Source organism: Kogia breviceps, chromosome 14, assembly GCF_026419965.1.
Source record: "Kogia breviceps isolate mKogBre1 chromosome 14, mKogBre1 haplotype 1, whole genome shotgun sequence".
NCBI lineage: Eukaryota > Metazoa > Chordata > Mammalia > Artiodactyla > Physeteridae > Kogia > Kogia breviceps.
The window spans coordinates 86,045,647-86,062,250 of record NC_081323.1 but is presented as its reverse complement, the minus strand read 5'-3'; the positions used below and the strand labels follow the sequence as shown (position 1 = coordinate 86,062,250).

Sequence of the window (16,604 nt, the reverse complement as noted above, 5' to 3'; positions counted from 1 at the left end):
TCAACGGTGGTGGACGGAGATCCCACTGGCGCCGGGCACCTTCTAGCGGTGGGGGTGCAGCCGAGAACTCAACAGGCAGGGGTCCCTACATGGGACTTCTGTTCCAGCAGAGGGCAACGGGCGATAAGCCTGAGGACACAGTGCTCCGGGGAGTGATGACGTCAAGTAGGGGGTCAGACGGTGACAGGGACAGGTCACCAAGGGAGGCAACAAGCAGAGGTGTCCATCATGTTCTCCGCCCAGTGCAGTGGCTGACTGCAGCTGATGCTTGGTGAATACCTGAGGGTCTGGCTCAGGAGCAGCCCCCAGGGTGCTGGCCGGACCCACGGGAGGGAGCCACCGGGGATCCTTGCAGAAGATTGAAGTAGCTGAGACTTGGTTTCAAGGATCTTCTGATGCTCTGAGAGGTTGCACAGGGCTGAGAAGTGGCTGGAGAGCAGTGGACAGCCACGGAAGAGCTGGGCTTGCGTTCAGGACATGAGCAGCCACCAAGGGGGCTGGGCAGCAGGGAACTGCGTGCCAGGATGACGCAGCTGCCAGCATCCCCTTGGACCTGGAAAGATGTACTATACCCTGGCTGCTGGGGCCCCAGAGGGCATGCCTGGCACATAGTCTTCATGGTGGGAGGTGACCTCCCTGCTACCAAGATTCATATCATGGGGGTTTCTCAATATGGGAAGGAATTCAGCTCCTGGACAGGCCAAAGAGTGAAAAAACCCAAGTGTTCATCCCGGGAGGAGAATCTGTCTTTCGCAACAGATTTATTTTATTGAGCAACTATTGCCTTCAGGGTAGTATTTGTTTCCCCACCTCCTCTCTTCCCCATCCCTACCTCTCACCTGAGGGGCACACATAGGGCAATTTGGCTCATAGCTCATATTCACAAAAGTCCTTCAGTGTTTGCTTTTGACATTATTCAGTTTTGATTTTGAGACTCGCAAGGACTCTGGAGCCTGGCTGCCTGAGTTTGGATCCTGCCCCTGCCACTTACTAGCTATGTGACCTTGGCTAAAGTACTTAACTCGTCTGTTTCTGTTTCCTCATCTGTAAAATGGGAATGTCAGTAGCTTACGCCAGTCACAAAAAGGCACATATTGAATGATGCCATTTATAGGAAATGTCCAGATTAGGTAAATCCATAGAGACGAAGAGTAGATTCGTGGTTTCCAAGGACTAGGAGGAGGGGTGCAATGAGGAGTGACAGCAAGTGAGGACAGAGTTTCTTTTAGGGGTGATGAAAATATTCTAAAATTAGATAAAGTTTAAAGAGTCATAATAAAATGCTTAGAGCAGTTCCTGAAATACAGAAAATGATTTGTAAGTCATTGTTAAGTAAAACTCACTTCCAAATGAAGGCCTTCCCCCTGATGAGATTGGGAAAAATATGCTCATAATGTGATTTTAAAGTGGTATTCCATTCCTGAATCTCACCGTCTGTTGAGTACTTTAATAAATCCTGTAATTATCTTGGGGATAGCGTTGTTCATTCATTCATTTTTACCATATTGGGGCCCCACCTCCATAAATGGGTGGCAGCTCAGGGATCTGAAAGGCCACCACACCTGGCGAGCTGTCCTTGACTCAGTCAGCTTTAGACAGAGGATCTAGAAGGCAACAGAAGGTGAGGACTTCATACAAAGGCATTTAGAAGGAGAGTTGAGGATGAGGTGTGTGGCCCTTGTTTCATTGGCAGAGAACTAGGAAGAGGTGATTTCCAAGCTGCATGGTCTCTTTATGTGCTCAAAGCTGAATTAAAGTAATGCAACCACGAAAAGGATTCAAGTCAGCAAGCGGCAGTCATAGAGACCCTATGCAGGGTGCCCTATGGCAAGACCTCTAGTGCGCATAACAAGTGGCCCTCTGGGAGGAAAAGAGCCTTGATTAGTAATGTTTGCCAATTTCCATGGTGTAAATACTCAAGCTATAGACATGATATCACTGGAGTCAGAGTTGGCAAGAGTTGTGCATAGTACAGTCTTATATAGCATTTCTGCTATACTGTATAGCTACAACAGATGTAAATAACCTCAAAGCCTGGATAACAGTAAATGTAGCAAAATAATTGACTTTTTAGTATTTATGACCTTTGCTTTTTAATAACAACTTTGAGATGTAATTCACAAACCACAAAATTCACTCCTCTAAAATGGATTTTGGTATATTCACGGAGTTGTGCAATGATCACCATTATTTAATTTTAGAATATTTCCAACACCCCCCCAAAGAAACCCCATACCTATTAGCAGTCACTCCCCATTTCTTCCCTTGGCCCTAGGCAACCACTAACCTAATTACTGCCTCTATGGATTTGCTTAATCTGGACATTTCATAAAAATGGAATCATACAACATATCTTTCGTGACTGGCTCTTTTCACTGAGCATAACGCCGAGGTTCATCTGTGTTGTAACATGCATCAGTACTTCACTCCTTTTTATTGCTGAATAATATTCCATTACAAGGATATACCATATTTTGTTAATCCATTTATCAGTTGATGGACATTGCGTAATTTCCACCTTTTGGCTATTATAAATAGTGCTGCTATGAATGTCGGTGGACAGGGTTTGACGTGGACATATGTCTTCAATTATATTAGGTGTATATCTAGGAGTAGAATTGTTGGGTCATATGGTGACTCTACGTTTAACATTTTGAGGAACTGTCAGACTATTTTCCAAAGCAGCTGCCCATTGGCACCTCATTTCCTAAATTTTTCTTTTACATTTTCAATCAGCCATCTGGTGTCTCTGGCTCAGGAAGCTGCAATGTTAAACAATTGCCACTGATTGTTTTCAACAAACTGGGGGTAGTGCTTTTGCACTAAGGGAGTTCTGAATCCTGTCAAATAAAGACAAATCCTGAGAATAATGCCTTTCTAGGGAGCTGCCTGACAGGTCAAATCATGACAGTTTTCCGGGGATGCAGCTTTCGGGAGAGCTCCAAACCTGTTCTGTCCCCTCCAGTAGCTTAGCTAGGCTGTTCATTTTCACAGCTACCATGGTTGTGAGGCTGATGTTTTTCAAGGCTACCATGGAGATGGGAGAGAAGAATGTGGCTACAGCAAGTGAACACACCACAAAGCTCACAGCTCTCACTGAGGTCAGCCATTTTTCTTTAATAAATGCTCCTTGTGTTGTTGCAAACCTTTGGCTAATTTCTAGAGTTCTGAAGAAGTTGATTTTGACAATTTTTGCTAGTCTTCTCATTGCTTTCCATTCTGAAAATGCTTCCCCTTATTACTTTTGTTTTAATATAATTTATTTAATTGCAAGTTTATATAAATTAATTTTCAACAATGGCTGTGTCTAACAGCTGGCGTGCAAAATTCCTGAAGGTTTAGCAATTGGCTTTCACAAGCTGGTACCAGCTGGCTCCAGTATACCACTGACAGGACCCTCACAGATGCACCCATTTGACCCAGCTCAGCCCTGCAAACATTTAGGGTACTCACTGAGTGCCAGATTCTCAGAGATGCATGCTCATCCAGTACTAAACTGAATCCATTTCCCTTGAATCCAGCCCTCAGCCAGAGCTTGCTGGCAGGACAGACAATGCCTGTAGAATCATCCAAGTGATGGCTTGGCAGGTAAGAAAAATTGGAAAAGGCCGAGCACAGGTGAGAACAGCTATAGAAACACTGAAAGATATTGCTTCTCATCTTAGGGATCTAATCCCAAATTGTGCCAAAGGTTGTTTTCTGATTCCTAGAGGAAACTAAACAAAGCAAACAGGTTCTTATTTGCTTTATAAATTCTCTAACTGGAAGTCTTCAAGAGACGCTCTGGGCAAAGGTGTGAGCAGTGAGGTAGGTGGTAGGTTAAAGGTTTCCATTAGACACCGTCTGAGGAATGTGCACCTTAACCCTTGCTCTGTGAAGTGGAAAGGAAAAAAGTTTTTAAAAAAACTTTTCAGCTGGTCGAATAATAACGAAACCTGCTTTGGGATTGTGGTCTGACATGTGGTCATTGGAGCTCACTGTAATTATGATTAACAACCACAAGGATTATGAGTCAGGGCTTTGGTTGGGCCAGCACTGCTGCACACAGATCCAGTGACTCCCCACGGGAAACAGTGTGAGCGTTCCCTGGCTTTCTTAAACTCAAAGTCTGGAGCTTCCCGATCCAAGGAGAAGCACAACAGGGTGATTGTGTCTCTTTTCCAGACCTTTGCCTTCCTTCCCTTTCCCACATAGAGATCAGCAGACAGCCATATACGCTTTAACCCAGCACTTAACACATTCCAGCTATTTGTTTACTTAGGTGTTTATTGGCTTGCCTTAATCATTCAACAAATATCCCCTGGGCATGGTCCATGTGTCCACACGGGGTTAGCCCCCCACAGAGAGCTGGCATTTGGGATGGACATTTGGGGAGTCTGGAGAATTGGGGAGGCTCCCCCGTGCTGCCCCATCTGATAAGGTTCAAAACAGTCCCTCTCATGCACAAACTGGGCTATGAGTGCATTCTCCGGAAGAGCCCAGCATTTTCCCAGCCTCCAGGCTTCTGATCAATGTCACTTCTACCTGGCAAGTATTTTTTTCTCTACCCTTTCTGCAGAAGGATGCTCTCCTCACCTGTTGGCTGGGTCTTGTCACTTGGTGGGACGAGGCGGGCACCCAGGACCAGGCACCATTGCTTTGGAGAATTCCTACTGGAGCTGCCCCCAGCTGACACGTGCACAGTTCCTGCTCTTAGGGAGCTTATAGTCACAGGAACGGTAAAATATGGCAGCTGGGATAGCAGTCTGTCCAGGGACAGGGAGGGGCACCTTAGGAGTTGCTAGTCATTTCTCCTGAGGTTGGGAGAGGCCTTCTTAGATGACATCATTCTTCAGGTGAGTCTCGACGGCGGAAAGGGAGTCTGCCAGGTGGCCAAGAAAGGATAGGAAGGGCACTCTTGCCAAGAGGAACAGCTTGAGCTCAGGAGCTGAATTAGTGGGTGCAAGGGGAGAGGTATTCTATTCTTGTTGAACTGAAATAAAAAAGCCCAAAGCTCCTTGGTGGCTGATAGGTCAACCTAAGAAGAGTCTAAAACGTCTGTTGCAAGTAAAAAAGGCAGAAGACAAAACAGACCTATTTTTACACGTTTTGAAATACTGAGAAAAAAATTCAGAATGGATTCTGGATGCTTTTCATTGTCTTCTTTATACTTCCCTTTTAAAAAAAATTGTAAAATAATTGCTGGCATCACCTGCTGCTCACGCACTTCTTGGTCTGCAGGGGGCGCACCGGCGGCCACCCTCCCTCCGACACGGTGATGGGCGGGGCCTCCCAGGTGGGTGTGGAGCTGGCGATTGGCGGGATGGGCTGTCTATCACGGCATCCCGGCCCCCCACCCTACGTCACATGACGCAGCCCATCATGGCGGTGGGAGCGCGGCTGCACTGGCCCGCGGCTCCGCAGAGCTGCTGCCGTTGCTTCTGTTGAGAGGCGGCGGTGGCGGCGCAGGCGGGCGGGCGGGAAGGATGGTGTTTCTGTGGTTGGAGCGGTGGGTGCGGACCAGGATCTGGGCTGAGGTTTGGCCGAAACGACGTGTGCTCAGGAGCAGCCGGCGCGGGTGCCGCTGAGGCAGCGGAGGGAGGCAGGACCGACTGACGGACGGACGGACGGAAGGCAACCCGAGAGCCAGTCTCCGGGGCCGCGCCGTGGGCGAGATGCCGGGGCCCCCGCCGTTGCTGCTGCTGCTCCTGGCCGCCGGCAGTGCCGGGGCCGCGCCACTTCCGCAAACAGGTGCAGGTGAGCGGGCCCGAGGCAGGGACGGGGTTGAGGGGACCGGGCTGCGGGGCCGCTGCGACGGGGGTGGCTGGGAAGGAGGCTGTAGGCCCGGTCCGTCCTCGGCGCCGAGGAATCCGGAGGGCCTGTCGGGGCGGGAGGCCCGGGGAAGCGAGTGATTAGGGAGATTTTGCAGCAGGGACGTGTGTGTGTGTGTGTGTGTGTGTGTGTGTGTGTGTGTGTGTGTGGAGGGGCTGCCTGTCGAGGGCCGAAGCGGGGGCGAGGCGATGCGGATGGGGCTGGAGAGGACTGCGAGCGGGGCGGCAGCGACCGACCCCTCCCGGGGTAGACTGCAGCACCGGCTCTGGACCTGTTGCCTGAAGGTCCTCAGCCTACATCCCTTGCTGGCAGTTCTGCTTCCTTTTCCAGATGTCACCTGCCTCCTGTGCTTTTCTCACATCTTATAATAAGAACCGTTTCTTAGCCCTAATCATACTTAAATGCAAATGACTTGGAGAGCTGCGCAGAGGTTCCTTCGCTCCCTGTAACTTGTTCTGAAGTTGTAAATTGATTTTAGACGCTGTGCGTTTTATTCAGATTGAATCTCTGGGGATGAGAAGGAAACCACTCTATAAATATCTCTACTTTAGGAAGCCAGCGATTAGAGTAGCAGCCTTTGAATAACTATTGACAAAATGGCCCAAGGGTGATTGAAGTTTCTATTTTAGTTACGTCAGTGTGTGATTTTCTTTTTTTCTCCCCATCGTTTTCGTTTGTGGTTTATTTTCTCAGATAAAACTTCAGTCCAGGAAAGCATCTCAAGTTGGATAATTTTTTTTTAAGGAAAAAATAATCTAGGCTAATTTGCCATTATCATCTGTTGCTTATCTTTGAAATGAGGGGAGACTGAAATTTCATAGAATCATGGAATTTTAGAGATGGGAGAGACCTTAAAGAAAATTTAGTCCAATTTCTTTCATTTTGCAGTTGAAGATAGTGAGGCCCTGGGGGTCAAATGACCTATCCAAGGTGACACAGCTAAATTTTAGGAGGAGCCACAACTTAAACCCAGGTCTTAGATTGCCCTAGCTGTGTGATTTTTCTGCTTTACCACTTCAGGTCTCTTATTAGCTGTTTAGAATACTCTTGAGGTCAAGAGTTATTTTAGAATGATGTTAATTGGGTGCAGAATGTGGAAAGTACTGTCCCTAGTTAAGACATATTTTCCAAACACATCTACAATGGAAGCTAAATATAATTGTTTCCAGAGACACACCAGGTTATGTCATTGAGTGCCCTTTAGTTGGGTATAAACTGTTATCATTGTACCATGTCGTGTATTGCTAAATTTCTGCCACTGCCTTAGATCAAATATGTGTAAGGTGAATTCTGTTTTCTGACCTGATAGATAAGAAGAGTGAATATTATGAGGAATGTATAGGCAGCCCAGGTAAGAGTCACAGAACGTACTTGGGAAATTATAAAAGACTGTAGGGGAACGTGTCGGTGTTGATATTGAAACATATTCATAGTGAAATTGAAAATTAGCACTAGAATAGGATAGTGGATAAAGATTACATATGTGAAAGGGATTCAAGAAGTTTCCAGATGACTTTGCTCTTAATTGAAGTTTTACATATTTTGTAAAACAGATTCTATTTAGGAAACTTTGGAAATGTGTCTGCTTATAAACCTTTTTTTTTTTTTTTTTTGGCCGAACCGTGAGGCATGCGGGATCTTAGTTCCCCGACCAGGGATTGAACCCGTGCCCCCTCCAGTGGAAGCATGGAGTCTTAACCACCGGTCCACCAGGGAAGTCCCTATAAACCTCTTAATGTGTTTATTCCCTTCTTTTACTATTTCATGGAGGTATGAATCAAAAAATTGAAGTTTTTTTTTTGGAGTGTTGTATGTAAAACAAAGCAATCAAGAAAATCCATAAATAGAAATATTAAATCTCGGCATTAAAAAAAAATGTAAAGAACTATTTGGTGACTTGTAGCAGCTTTTGTCGATGTTCCCTCATGTTCTATTGCTTGGAGGGTGTATGGTGAGACTTGTGGCCTGTGAATGACAAGTACCTACTAGGGTTAAATTACGTGGAAAAGATGCACAATCCCACATAGATTTGGGAGTTTTTATTCCCATTCGGAAGAGATTGTTAATCCTGGTAATGGGGGTAGATTCTTGACCAAGAAGAGTAAAGAAACCTTTGAGCTAATCCTGATAAGTGAGTTGGCTGGTCAAGAAAGAGGAACCCTCTGGAACATACATAGTAGATAAAAGAGCAGTTAAACATTGAAAACAACTCTCAAGCTTTTGATTACCTGGGGGCCTGTACTCCTTACAAAGGGAGAGCTGGCCATTTTCAGATTCAGAGCAGATCCATTGTATATGGTCTTTGCCTCCTTGGCCTTACTCTGCTTAAAGTTCAAACTGGTTAATACTGCCTTGGAGAAAGCATGGCTTATCAACAGTAGGTGGGGAAAAAAGACTTGAATTGTATCCTTTGCCAGCCTGTTTGCATGGGGAAATGAGACAGTTCACTGAAATTCAGCATTTAAATCGAAGTTCATTTATCCCACGTTTCTTTGTCATCCAAAATCATTTCTAGGTTCTAAAGTTGAAAAAACGATATTTACCCATTCAGTCATAATAAGCTTTGTAAATATGTGGATTGCCTTTGCCCATCAAGCAAGAAGGCATTTCTAGGTTGAATTGGGGGGGGGGGGAGAATCTCTTTATCACTCTGAGAGTCCCTTATGTCCTCCCTGGGGAGGGGGGGGTGTCTTTTCCTGAGAATCTGTATTTCTGCAAGGGCCCTTGTTATATAGACTGAGATCCTGCTGGCCCTCACTTAGGAAGCTTATGTAAAGAGAGGAAGTCCACTGTTGCACACACAGTTCAGTTACCAAACTAAGATTACAGTTAAGAAATTCTTTTTCTCCAGATCATAGTTATCGGACCTTTCTTCTCTTGGCAAATATTTATGTGCCTTTTGTAAGATTCTCAGAACTCACATCATAAAGGAAGATGTTGTATGTGTGAAGGCATTCCTCTGAGTCCCCAACTTGTTATTAATATTAGGATAGTGGTGAGACAAGGAAACTCACTTCTATTGTTCTGTGGCATATTAGGTCACAGAGTACAGAGGAAGCTTTTAGCAGTTCCAGATAAAGGACCTCACGGAAGTCTGTGCAGCCGGTGGGACTCAGCTACTGATTAAACAGCAGCTTGTGAAACCGGGGCTTTTGTTTTAGATTAAGCAAACAGGCTTGTATCTTGAAAAAGATTTCTGAAGTTAAAGGAAGTGCTTTCTAAAGTGTGAATTTTTGTGTTTATTTTAACAGCTTCTGAGAGCTTTCCATGCAAATTCTTGTCAGGATATATGGTTCTAAGGCTTGAGATCTGATTTAGACTGGGAATGCTGTTAATTGCTTTCAGTGGGTGATATTCTGGGGTTAACCAAGTGTGTTCATTTGCATAGTAATAGGAAATCTGTCCAGCAGCTTTGTAGCTGATGGGCATCGAAGTTACCAAATCTCTACAGTTTTGCTGATATTGATGGCTGACCGTTCACGCAGTTCTCTTGAAATTTTGAGTCCTCGGGCCCTCTGTGCTCCTGTGGGCTGTGTCACTTAGAAGGGCTGCACGTATAACGAAAAACACTTTGTAATGTAAATGTCACGTCGGGGATAGCCAGGGTTCTGAAGCTGTTAAACAGACTAGTCCTCAAAGAAGTCCTTGTAGGTGGACATATAAAAAGAATCCACCTTTTCAGCTCAGTTGAGAGTAAAATTCATGAACCAGTCACAGGAGGAGTGGCGTTGTGGCCAGAGCTTGGACTTTGGAGTTTGGGTGTGAGGCCTTCCTCGGCCACTTTAAAACTTTTAAGACTGTGCCCAGTCCCTTGACCTCTCCAAGCTTCTTGGAATTCAACTATTAAAAAAGGATGATGGTAATATTTACCTAAGGGGTTGCTGTCACGTGATAGCCATGTCTGCTACAGGTTAGGCCCTTGGCAACATAGATTCCTTCATTGCTTCTGATTTCTTTGTAAATTTGGTGGGTTATCCTAGAATTGACTAGTGGTGGGTGGTATGGCTTCAAAGAAGGAAGTCACCATGATAGCTGCTTATCATGGAATGCCTAGAACTTATGGATGTAAAAAAAAATCTGCGTTTCTCAAAACAGCAAATTATATGATGGGTGAAGATCCTTTAGAGAGCAGTCTGGCTTATTGAAGTATGATGTATAAGCTGGTAGTGTTACTTCTTGAAATTCATAGTCTTGGGGAATTATGCTAGAAAATTTTAAGATGATCTGGATTAGTCTGCTTTTATATAATAAACCTGTTTTTGAACATCGAGATGACTAAAGCTCTTGCATGTGAACAATTGCTGGTTTTAATTTGCTTGAAGGAACCATGGGCAATGTAAGTTGGGTTGATCCCAGACAAAATTGTATACTCGCAGAAAGCGTCCCTGAAGGCACCCCGTTCACGCCGACTGTGGTAGGACCAGCAAAGGGCTGAGGCTTCCCCTAAGAAAATGTCATTCGGAGAGACGAATGTGACAGACTTGCGCTCTCTCTCTCTCTCTCTCTCTCTTTTAAAATTGTGTATTTTTGCAGTCCTCTAGCGGTGCTTCACTCTTTGACATTTTAATTTATTACTCAGACACGAGGAAAGGGATATTATATAAAGGAGAAGCTGGACAAACGTTCCTGGTCTAAAACAAACTACTGTGTCTGGGGTGGTTTTTAGATTCGAATTCCTGCTTTTCTGTGAACCCTCATATGAAGACGCTGTAGGAAGGCTGAGGAGATGTGGCAAAACCTGTGTCAGAGCAAAACGTTGTTGGAGTGAAGGATTTTTAAGCTGTAGTAAATGACTGATTCGGAACCATGCCTTGGCATTAACAGTTATTTGCCACAAAGAACAGGCATATCGGAAAAAGAACCTCAGCATTTCAAAAGAAGGTTTTGTGCAAAGGTTAGCCCAGTGCAGAGATTCCAGATTTCATTGGACTTTATTGTGATTCACGTGGGCAACATGAGAACAGCTGATGCCGAATGTCGCAGGTGCCTGAGACACACAACACAGTGAGCGCCTTTACTTCTCTGAAAGCCTCCGCCCCCCACCCGCTGCCCTCCACCCTGACTGCAAAAGAGCGCTTTGTACTCTTCCGCCTTCCTGGGGCTTCACGGGGGTGGTGGTAAACCTAACATTTTATTTTTAACAGCTTGGCAGATTTTGCATTTTACTGTGTTATATGTTTGTTGTAAAAAGCTTAAATTCCCATCACCTCAAACAGATGTGCCACGACCTGGTGCTGTGATGCAGCTGGAATAGCTCTGGGCACCCGGCATCTGACCCCAGTTTGGGAAGCTTTGGGCAGGGAGGTCATGGCAGCTGAGTTTCTGCTGTCGCAGCCTCTGCTTTCCCCCTCTCATGGCACTTTCTTAACAGCTAAATTGATCTGCTCATAGTTTGCAAAATATCCTGTGCAGAGTTCCATCTTCCAGCGTTCCATATTCTGTTTGCAGTTGCCGGACTCTTCCCCTTGTATCTTTTAAGTGCTGTCATCTCTTTCTTTGTCTTTTTTTTTTTTTTTTTTAACCTCTTTGCAGCCCCAGTTTCCCTACTAAGACTTTTCTCCTTGCCCAGGCTTGGCGATTGCCACCCCTGATGAACTCTTAGAGTGTTTCCTTGTGGGACAAGACGTTCCAGGGGACGCAGCATGAAAACGTGGGAACTTTCTAATTTCTTTTCATTTCGCGCTTAAAAAATTTTGACTTATGTGACTTTTGAGGGATAGAATGTATTGGTACACTAATGCATTTGTATGACTTGTAAATAAATTTACATGAAATGGAAGGACTAAGAAGAAAATTTACTGGTGGGTTGCCTCATCAAAAAAGGTTTGCGTTTGTTGTACCAGCCTACCACTTGCACTTAGCAAATACCACCTGTTTCTTTTTTTTTGGCTTTGTCGGGTCTTCGTTGCAGCATGCAGGCTTTCTCTCGTTGCAGCGAGCGGGAGCTACTCTTCATTGCGGTGCGCGGGCTTCTCATTGCTGTGGCTTCTCTTGCTGCGGAGCACAGGCTCTAGGCACGTGGGCTTCAGTAGTTGCAGCATGCAAGCTCAGTAGTTGCGGCACATGGGCCCTAGAGAGCGTGGGCTTCAGTAGTTGTGGCACACGGCCTTAGTTGTTCCGCGGCATGTGGGATCTTCCCAGACCAGGAATCGAACCCGTGTCTCCTGCATTGGCAGGCGGATTCTTAACCACTGCGCCACCAGGGAAGTCCCACCTGTTTCTTTAAGTCCTGTCTCTTCACCTGGATTGTAAGCTCTGTGTCTCATTGCCTCAGTATTTCTCGTGTTTGCGTGGTTTTGAAGTTTGTGGGTGATGCTGAAGTATGATGGTGCTGAGAGAACTGTTGGAGAACTGAGTTCACCAGACCAGTACTCCAGAGCGTGCGTGTGTTAAAAGGAGGGGGTGCCAGCTTAGACCCTATCGTTGTCCTGCGAACTTCACCTTCATCCAGCCCCAGTCCTTCACCTGGAATGAGACCATGGATAGTTTTTTTATTTTTAGCCATAAACTTTTCTTTTAGAACAAATGTAGATTTACAGGAAAGTTGCAAAGATGGTACAAAGAGCTCCTGTGTATCCTTTGCCCAGTTTTCCCTTTTGACATTGGTAACAACCAGGAGCCGGTACTAATACATTGTTACTAAGCAGCGTCCAGACTTTACTCGCATTTCTTTAGTGTTTCCCTTATGTCCTTTTTCTGGTTCAGGATCCCACAAGTATGTCTAGTTGTCATGGCTCCTTGGGCCCCTCCAGTCTGTTCCCTGTTTCTGATGATCCTGACGTCTTGAGGAGTCCTGGTCAGGAGTTTTGTAGATTATCCCTCAGCTGGTGCGTGTTTGGTGTTTTTCTAGCTGTTAGGCTGGGATTCTCTGTTTTGGAGAGGAGGACCACAGAGTTGATGCTGTTCTCATCACATCATGTCAAGGATACGTGCTTTCAAGACTACTAGTCCCTTGATACCCCGGCCGAGTTGCTGTGTGTCCGCCTTCTCCGCTGGCCGGTCACCCTTTCCTCCCTTCTCCGCGCTGCGCGTACGCTGGCGATGAGTTCCATGCCACCTCCTTGAGGTAGCAGTTACCTGGGATTCTGTACAGGGTATTTAACTATTCTTCCCCGTTTATTTCCTTATTCAGTTACTTGTATCACTATGGACACATGGATATTGATTTTACACTTGGGGTTATAATTCAATTCTGTTATTTATTTTGCTGCTTAAATTGGCCCCTGGGAGCCCTTTCAGTTGGCTCCTGTGTCCTGTAGACATATGTCCATCTTTCTTTTTTTTTTTTTTAAAAGCACTTCCTTGTTTTCTGGCGCTCTAAGAAGCTATAGGCTCACCTGGTATATTCCCTGCTCCAGCCCTAGGATCAGCCATGTCTCACGCAGCTTCCTTTTATTGGAGAGTGATATGAGAAACCAGTATCTGGGCACTGGATTTGCTTGCTGCTACTGGTAGATTTATAATAGGGTTTTTCTTTTTTGTTTGTTTTTATTTTAATATCTTTATTGGAGTGTAATTGCTTTAAAACGGTGTGTTAGTTTCTGCTTTATAACAAAGTGAATCAGTCATACATATACATATATCCCCATCTCTCCTCCCTCTTGCATCTCCCTCCCACCCCTCTAGGTGGTTCCAAAGCACGGAGCTGATCTCCCTGTGCTATGCGGCTGCTTCCCACTAGCTATCTGTTTTACATTTGTCAGTGTATATATGTCCATGCCACTCTCTCACTTTGTCCCAGCTTATGCTTCCCCCTCCCCGTGTCCTCAAGTCCATGCTCTAGTAGGCCTGCATCTTTATTCCTGTCCTGCCCCTAGGTTCTTCAGAACCATTTTTTTTTTTTTTAGATTCCATAAATATGTGTTAGCATACGGTATTTGTTTTTCTCTTTCTGACTTACTTCACTCTGTATGACAGACTCTAGGTCCATCCACCTCACTACAAATAACTCAATTTCGTTTCTTTTTTATGGCTGAGTAATATTCCATTGCATATATGTGCCACATCTTCTTTATCCATTCATCTGTCGATGGACACTTAGGTTGCTTCCATGTCCTGGCTGTTGTAAATAGTGCTGCAATGATCATTGTGGTACATGACTCTTATTGAATTATGGTTTTCTCAGGGTATATGCCCAGTAGTGGGATTGCTGGGTCATATGGTAGTTCTATTTTTAGTTCTTTAAGGAACCTCCATACTGTTCTCCATAGTGGCTGTATCAATTTACATTCCCACCAACAGTGCAAGAGGGTTCCCTTTTCTCCACACCCTCTCCAGCATTTACTGTTTGCAGATTTTTTGAGGATGGCATTTCTCTAATGAGTAGTGATGTTGAGCATCCTTTCATGTGTTTGTTGGCTATCTGTTTGTCTTCTTTGGAAAAATGTCTGTTTAGGTCTTCTGCCCATTTTTGGATTGGGTTGTTTGTATTTTCGATATTGAACTGCATGAGCTGCTTGTAAATTTTGGAGATTAATTCTTTGTCGGTTGCTTCCTTTGCAACTATTTTCTCCCATTCTGAGGGTTGTCTTTTCGTCTTGTTTGTGTTTTCCTTTGCTGTGCAAAAGCTTTTAAGTTTCGTTAGGTCCCATATTATAGGGGTTTGATCCTCTGCTTCCTGTATCTAATCCCAGGTGTTGGGAAAAGAGAGCGAGTGAGAGATTTTGGAGGATCAGAGGGCCTCTAAGAGACAGATGACTTGGACGGACCCTGCGCATGTTTGACCCTGTCACTTGACCACCTTTTAACCGCCTATTAATACCATTGTAAATACTACACATCCCACACTTGTGGTATAATGGTATTGGCAAGATGTTATTTTTATTTTCAGAGCAATGGATATTTGAAAGATTTTATTGACTCTCTCCAAGAGCAGCCTAATCTCTAAGAATAGGAGGGAAACCTTGTAAGCTTAAGGATCTAGTTAGAGAGAATTATTTTAGGGGGCCTATCAGCTTTGGAAATTGTTGAAAGGGATCATAGGCAACTCCTTTAATTGGTGAAAGTTCAGATAAAATGTCCAATGGCAAGTCTCTTGGAAAGTACAGGGGGCTGTAGACTTGCTGTGATCTTTTCTTTCTTTTCATTTTTTATTATGGAAAATTTCAAACATACACAAAAGTAGAATAATTAATATAATGAACCCTCATGTGCCCATCACCCAGCATCAGCACTTTTGAACTTATGGTGAATCTTGTTCACATGTACCTTCCTCACTGGCCCAGTGGCCCCCACTGTTTTGATATCAACCCCAGCCACAGTATCAAGTTCAGCTGAACTTGTTTCAGGAAAAAAGTAAAGATGTTTTTATAAAACAGGATCATTTGCATCAAGATCACCCAGGTACTTGTAGAAATGCAAGTTTGGGGGCCCCCAGACAAACCAGCTCAATCGGAATTCTGGATGTTGGCCCGGAAATCTGCATTTGTAGTACTTCTCAGGTGATTTCTCCAATCTTGAGACACAAAATATTTTATCTTCTACTAGATACAAAATAATATCAGTTATTTAATAGAAATCTGTTGACTTGTAGAGCTAGTGAGACTCAAGGAAGGAAGAACAAGTTAAAATTTAAAAATTAATGTCAACACCTAAAATCTGAAGTGCTCTCTGCTCCTGACCACCATACATGAATATCATTCTGAAGAAACCTCCTGTGAAAAGTATGTGTGCTATAACCACAAAGGAATTTAAACAGGGTAGAACACACTTACGGCACTTAACTGCTCCGAAGACCTTTTCTTTCTTTCTTTTTTTTTTTTTTTGGTAATGTTAGCCCCTTCTCTGGGAGTCAGTATAAATAATAACCTCTTTACATTTTATGAATCTCCTGTATAAATACTCAGTAAAAAAGAAATGTGAGCGGGTAGCCTGACAGTCAGATGCCGGTACTGTGAGCTGTGAACCTCCTGGTGTAGACATTCCTGCCCTGGCCTGCCAGGCTTCTGCCCGCTGCAGCTCAGACCAGCAAGGAAGCTAAGCTTGAGCAAGTATAACTCAGCATTCTTAGTTCTCCAGGTGACAGATGTGCATGCTTTGTGAGACTCCCTGATTCTTGACCTGTACAAGAACTTGCAGGGTTATTTTTTTCCAGTATAATACCATGTTGTTAACATTTTGCTATAAAAAAGTTTTTTTTTCTAAACTGGTTTATTTTGGAATAGCCTCGGGTTTGTAGCCCATTTTGTATTTTTCAACAGGTACTTTTTTTAAAGCTAGTTGATGTATTTTGATGTATCTGCTGTGGGTGTGTTGATATGTACAAAATATTTTTATGACGAGCTAAAGAAAGCAAACTATCTCTCTCTGAAACTGCTACAGTATGATGATTGTATAATCAGTTGGGTTTGATTAAGAACGTCTTAGGCCCGGGATTTCCCCCGTGGCGCAGTGGTTAAGGATCCGCCTGCCAATGCAGGGGACACGGGTTTGAGCCCTGGTCCGGGAAGATCCCACATGCTGCGGAGCAACTAAGCCCGTGCGCCACAGCTACTGAGCCTGCACTCTAGAGCCTGCGAGCCACAACTGCTGAGCCTGCATGCCACAACTACTGAAGCCCTCGCACCTAGAGCTCGTGCTCTGCAACAACAGAAGCCACTGCAATGAGAAGTCCGTGCACTGCGACAAAGAGTAGCCCCTAGTCGCTGCAACTGGAGAAAGCCCGCGTGCAGCACTGAAGACCCAATGCAACCAAAAATAAATAAATTAAAAAAAAGAACATCATAGGCCCATACACTAGCACAGATAATTCTGGACTCTGTTTTCGTTTTTTGTTGGGTTTTTTTTTTTTTTTT

General features: G+C 44.6%; 1 protein-coding gene across 5 annotated transcripts in view; it reads left to right on the top strand.

The window, feature by feature from the left end:
* Nucleotides 1–16,604, top strand: part of LMTK2 (lemur tyrosine kinase 2) — a 182,499-nt gene that overhangs the window by 94,583 nt on the left and 71,312 nt on the right. Inside the window, exon 1 of one of the 5 annotated variants that reach the window (XM_059036389.2) lies at nucleotides 5,340–5,736. The exons of 1 other annotated variant lie outside the window; for it this stretch is intronic. In XM_059036389.2, coding sequence (XP_058892372.1) covers nucleotides 5,655–5,736 — 82 coding nt within the window. In that variant the 5' untranslated portion in view covers nucleotides 5,340–5,654. Of the gene's footprint in view, nucleotides 1–5,339; nucleotides 5,737–16,604 lie in introns of those variants that run through there. 3 more of the 5 variants (XM_067012355.1, XM_067012356.1, XM_059036390.2) reach the window with 3 other exon arrangements.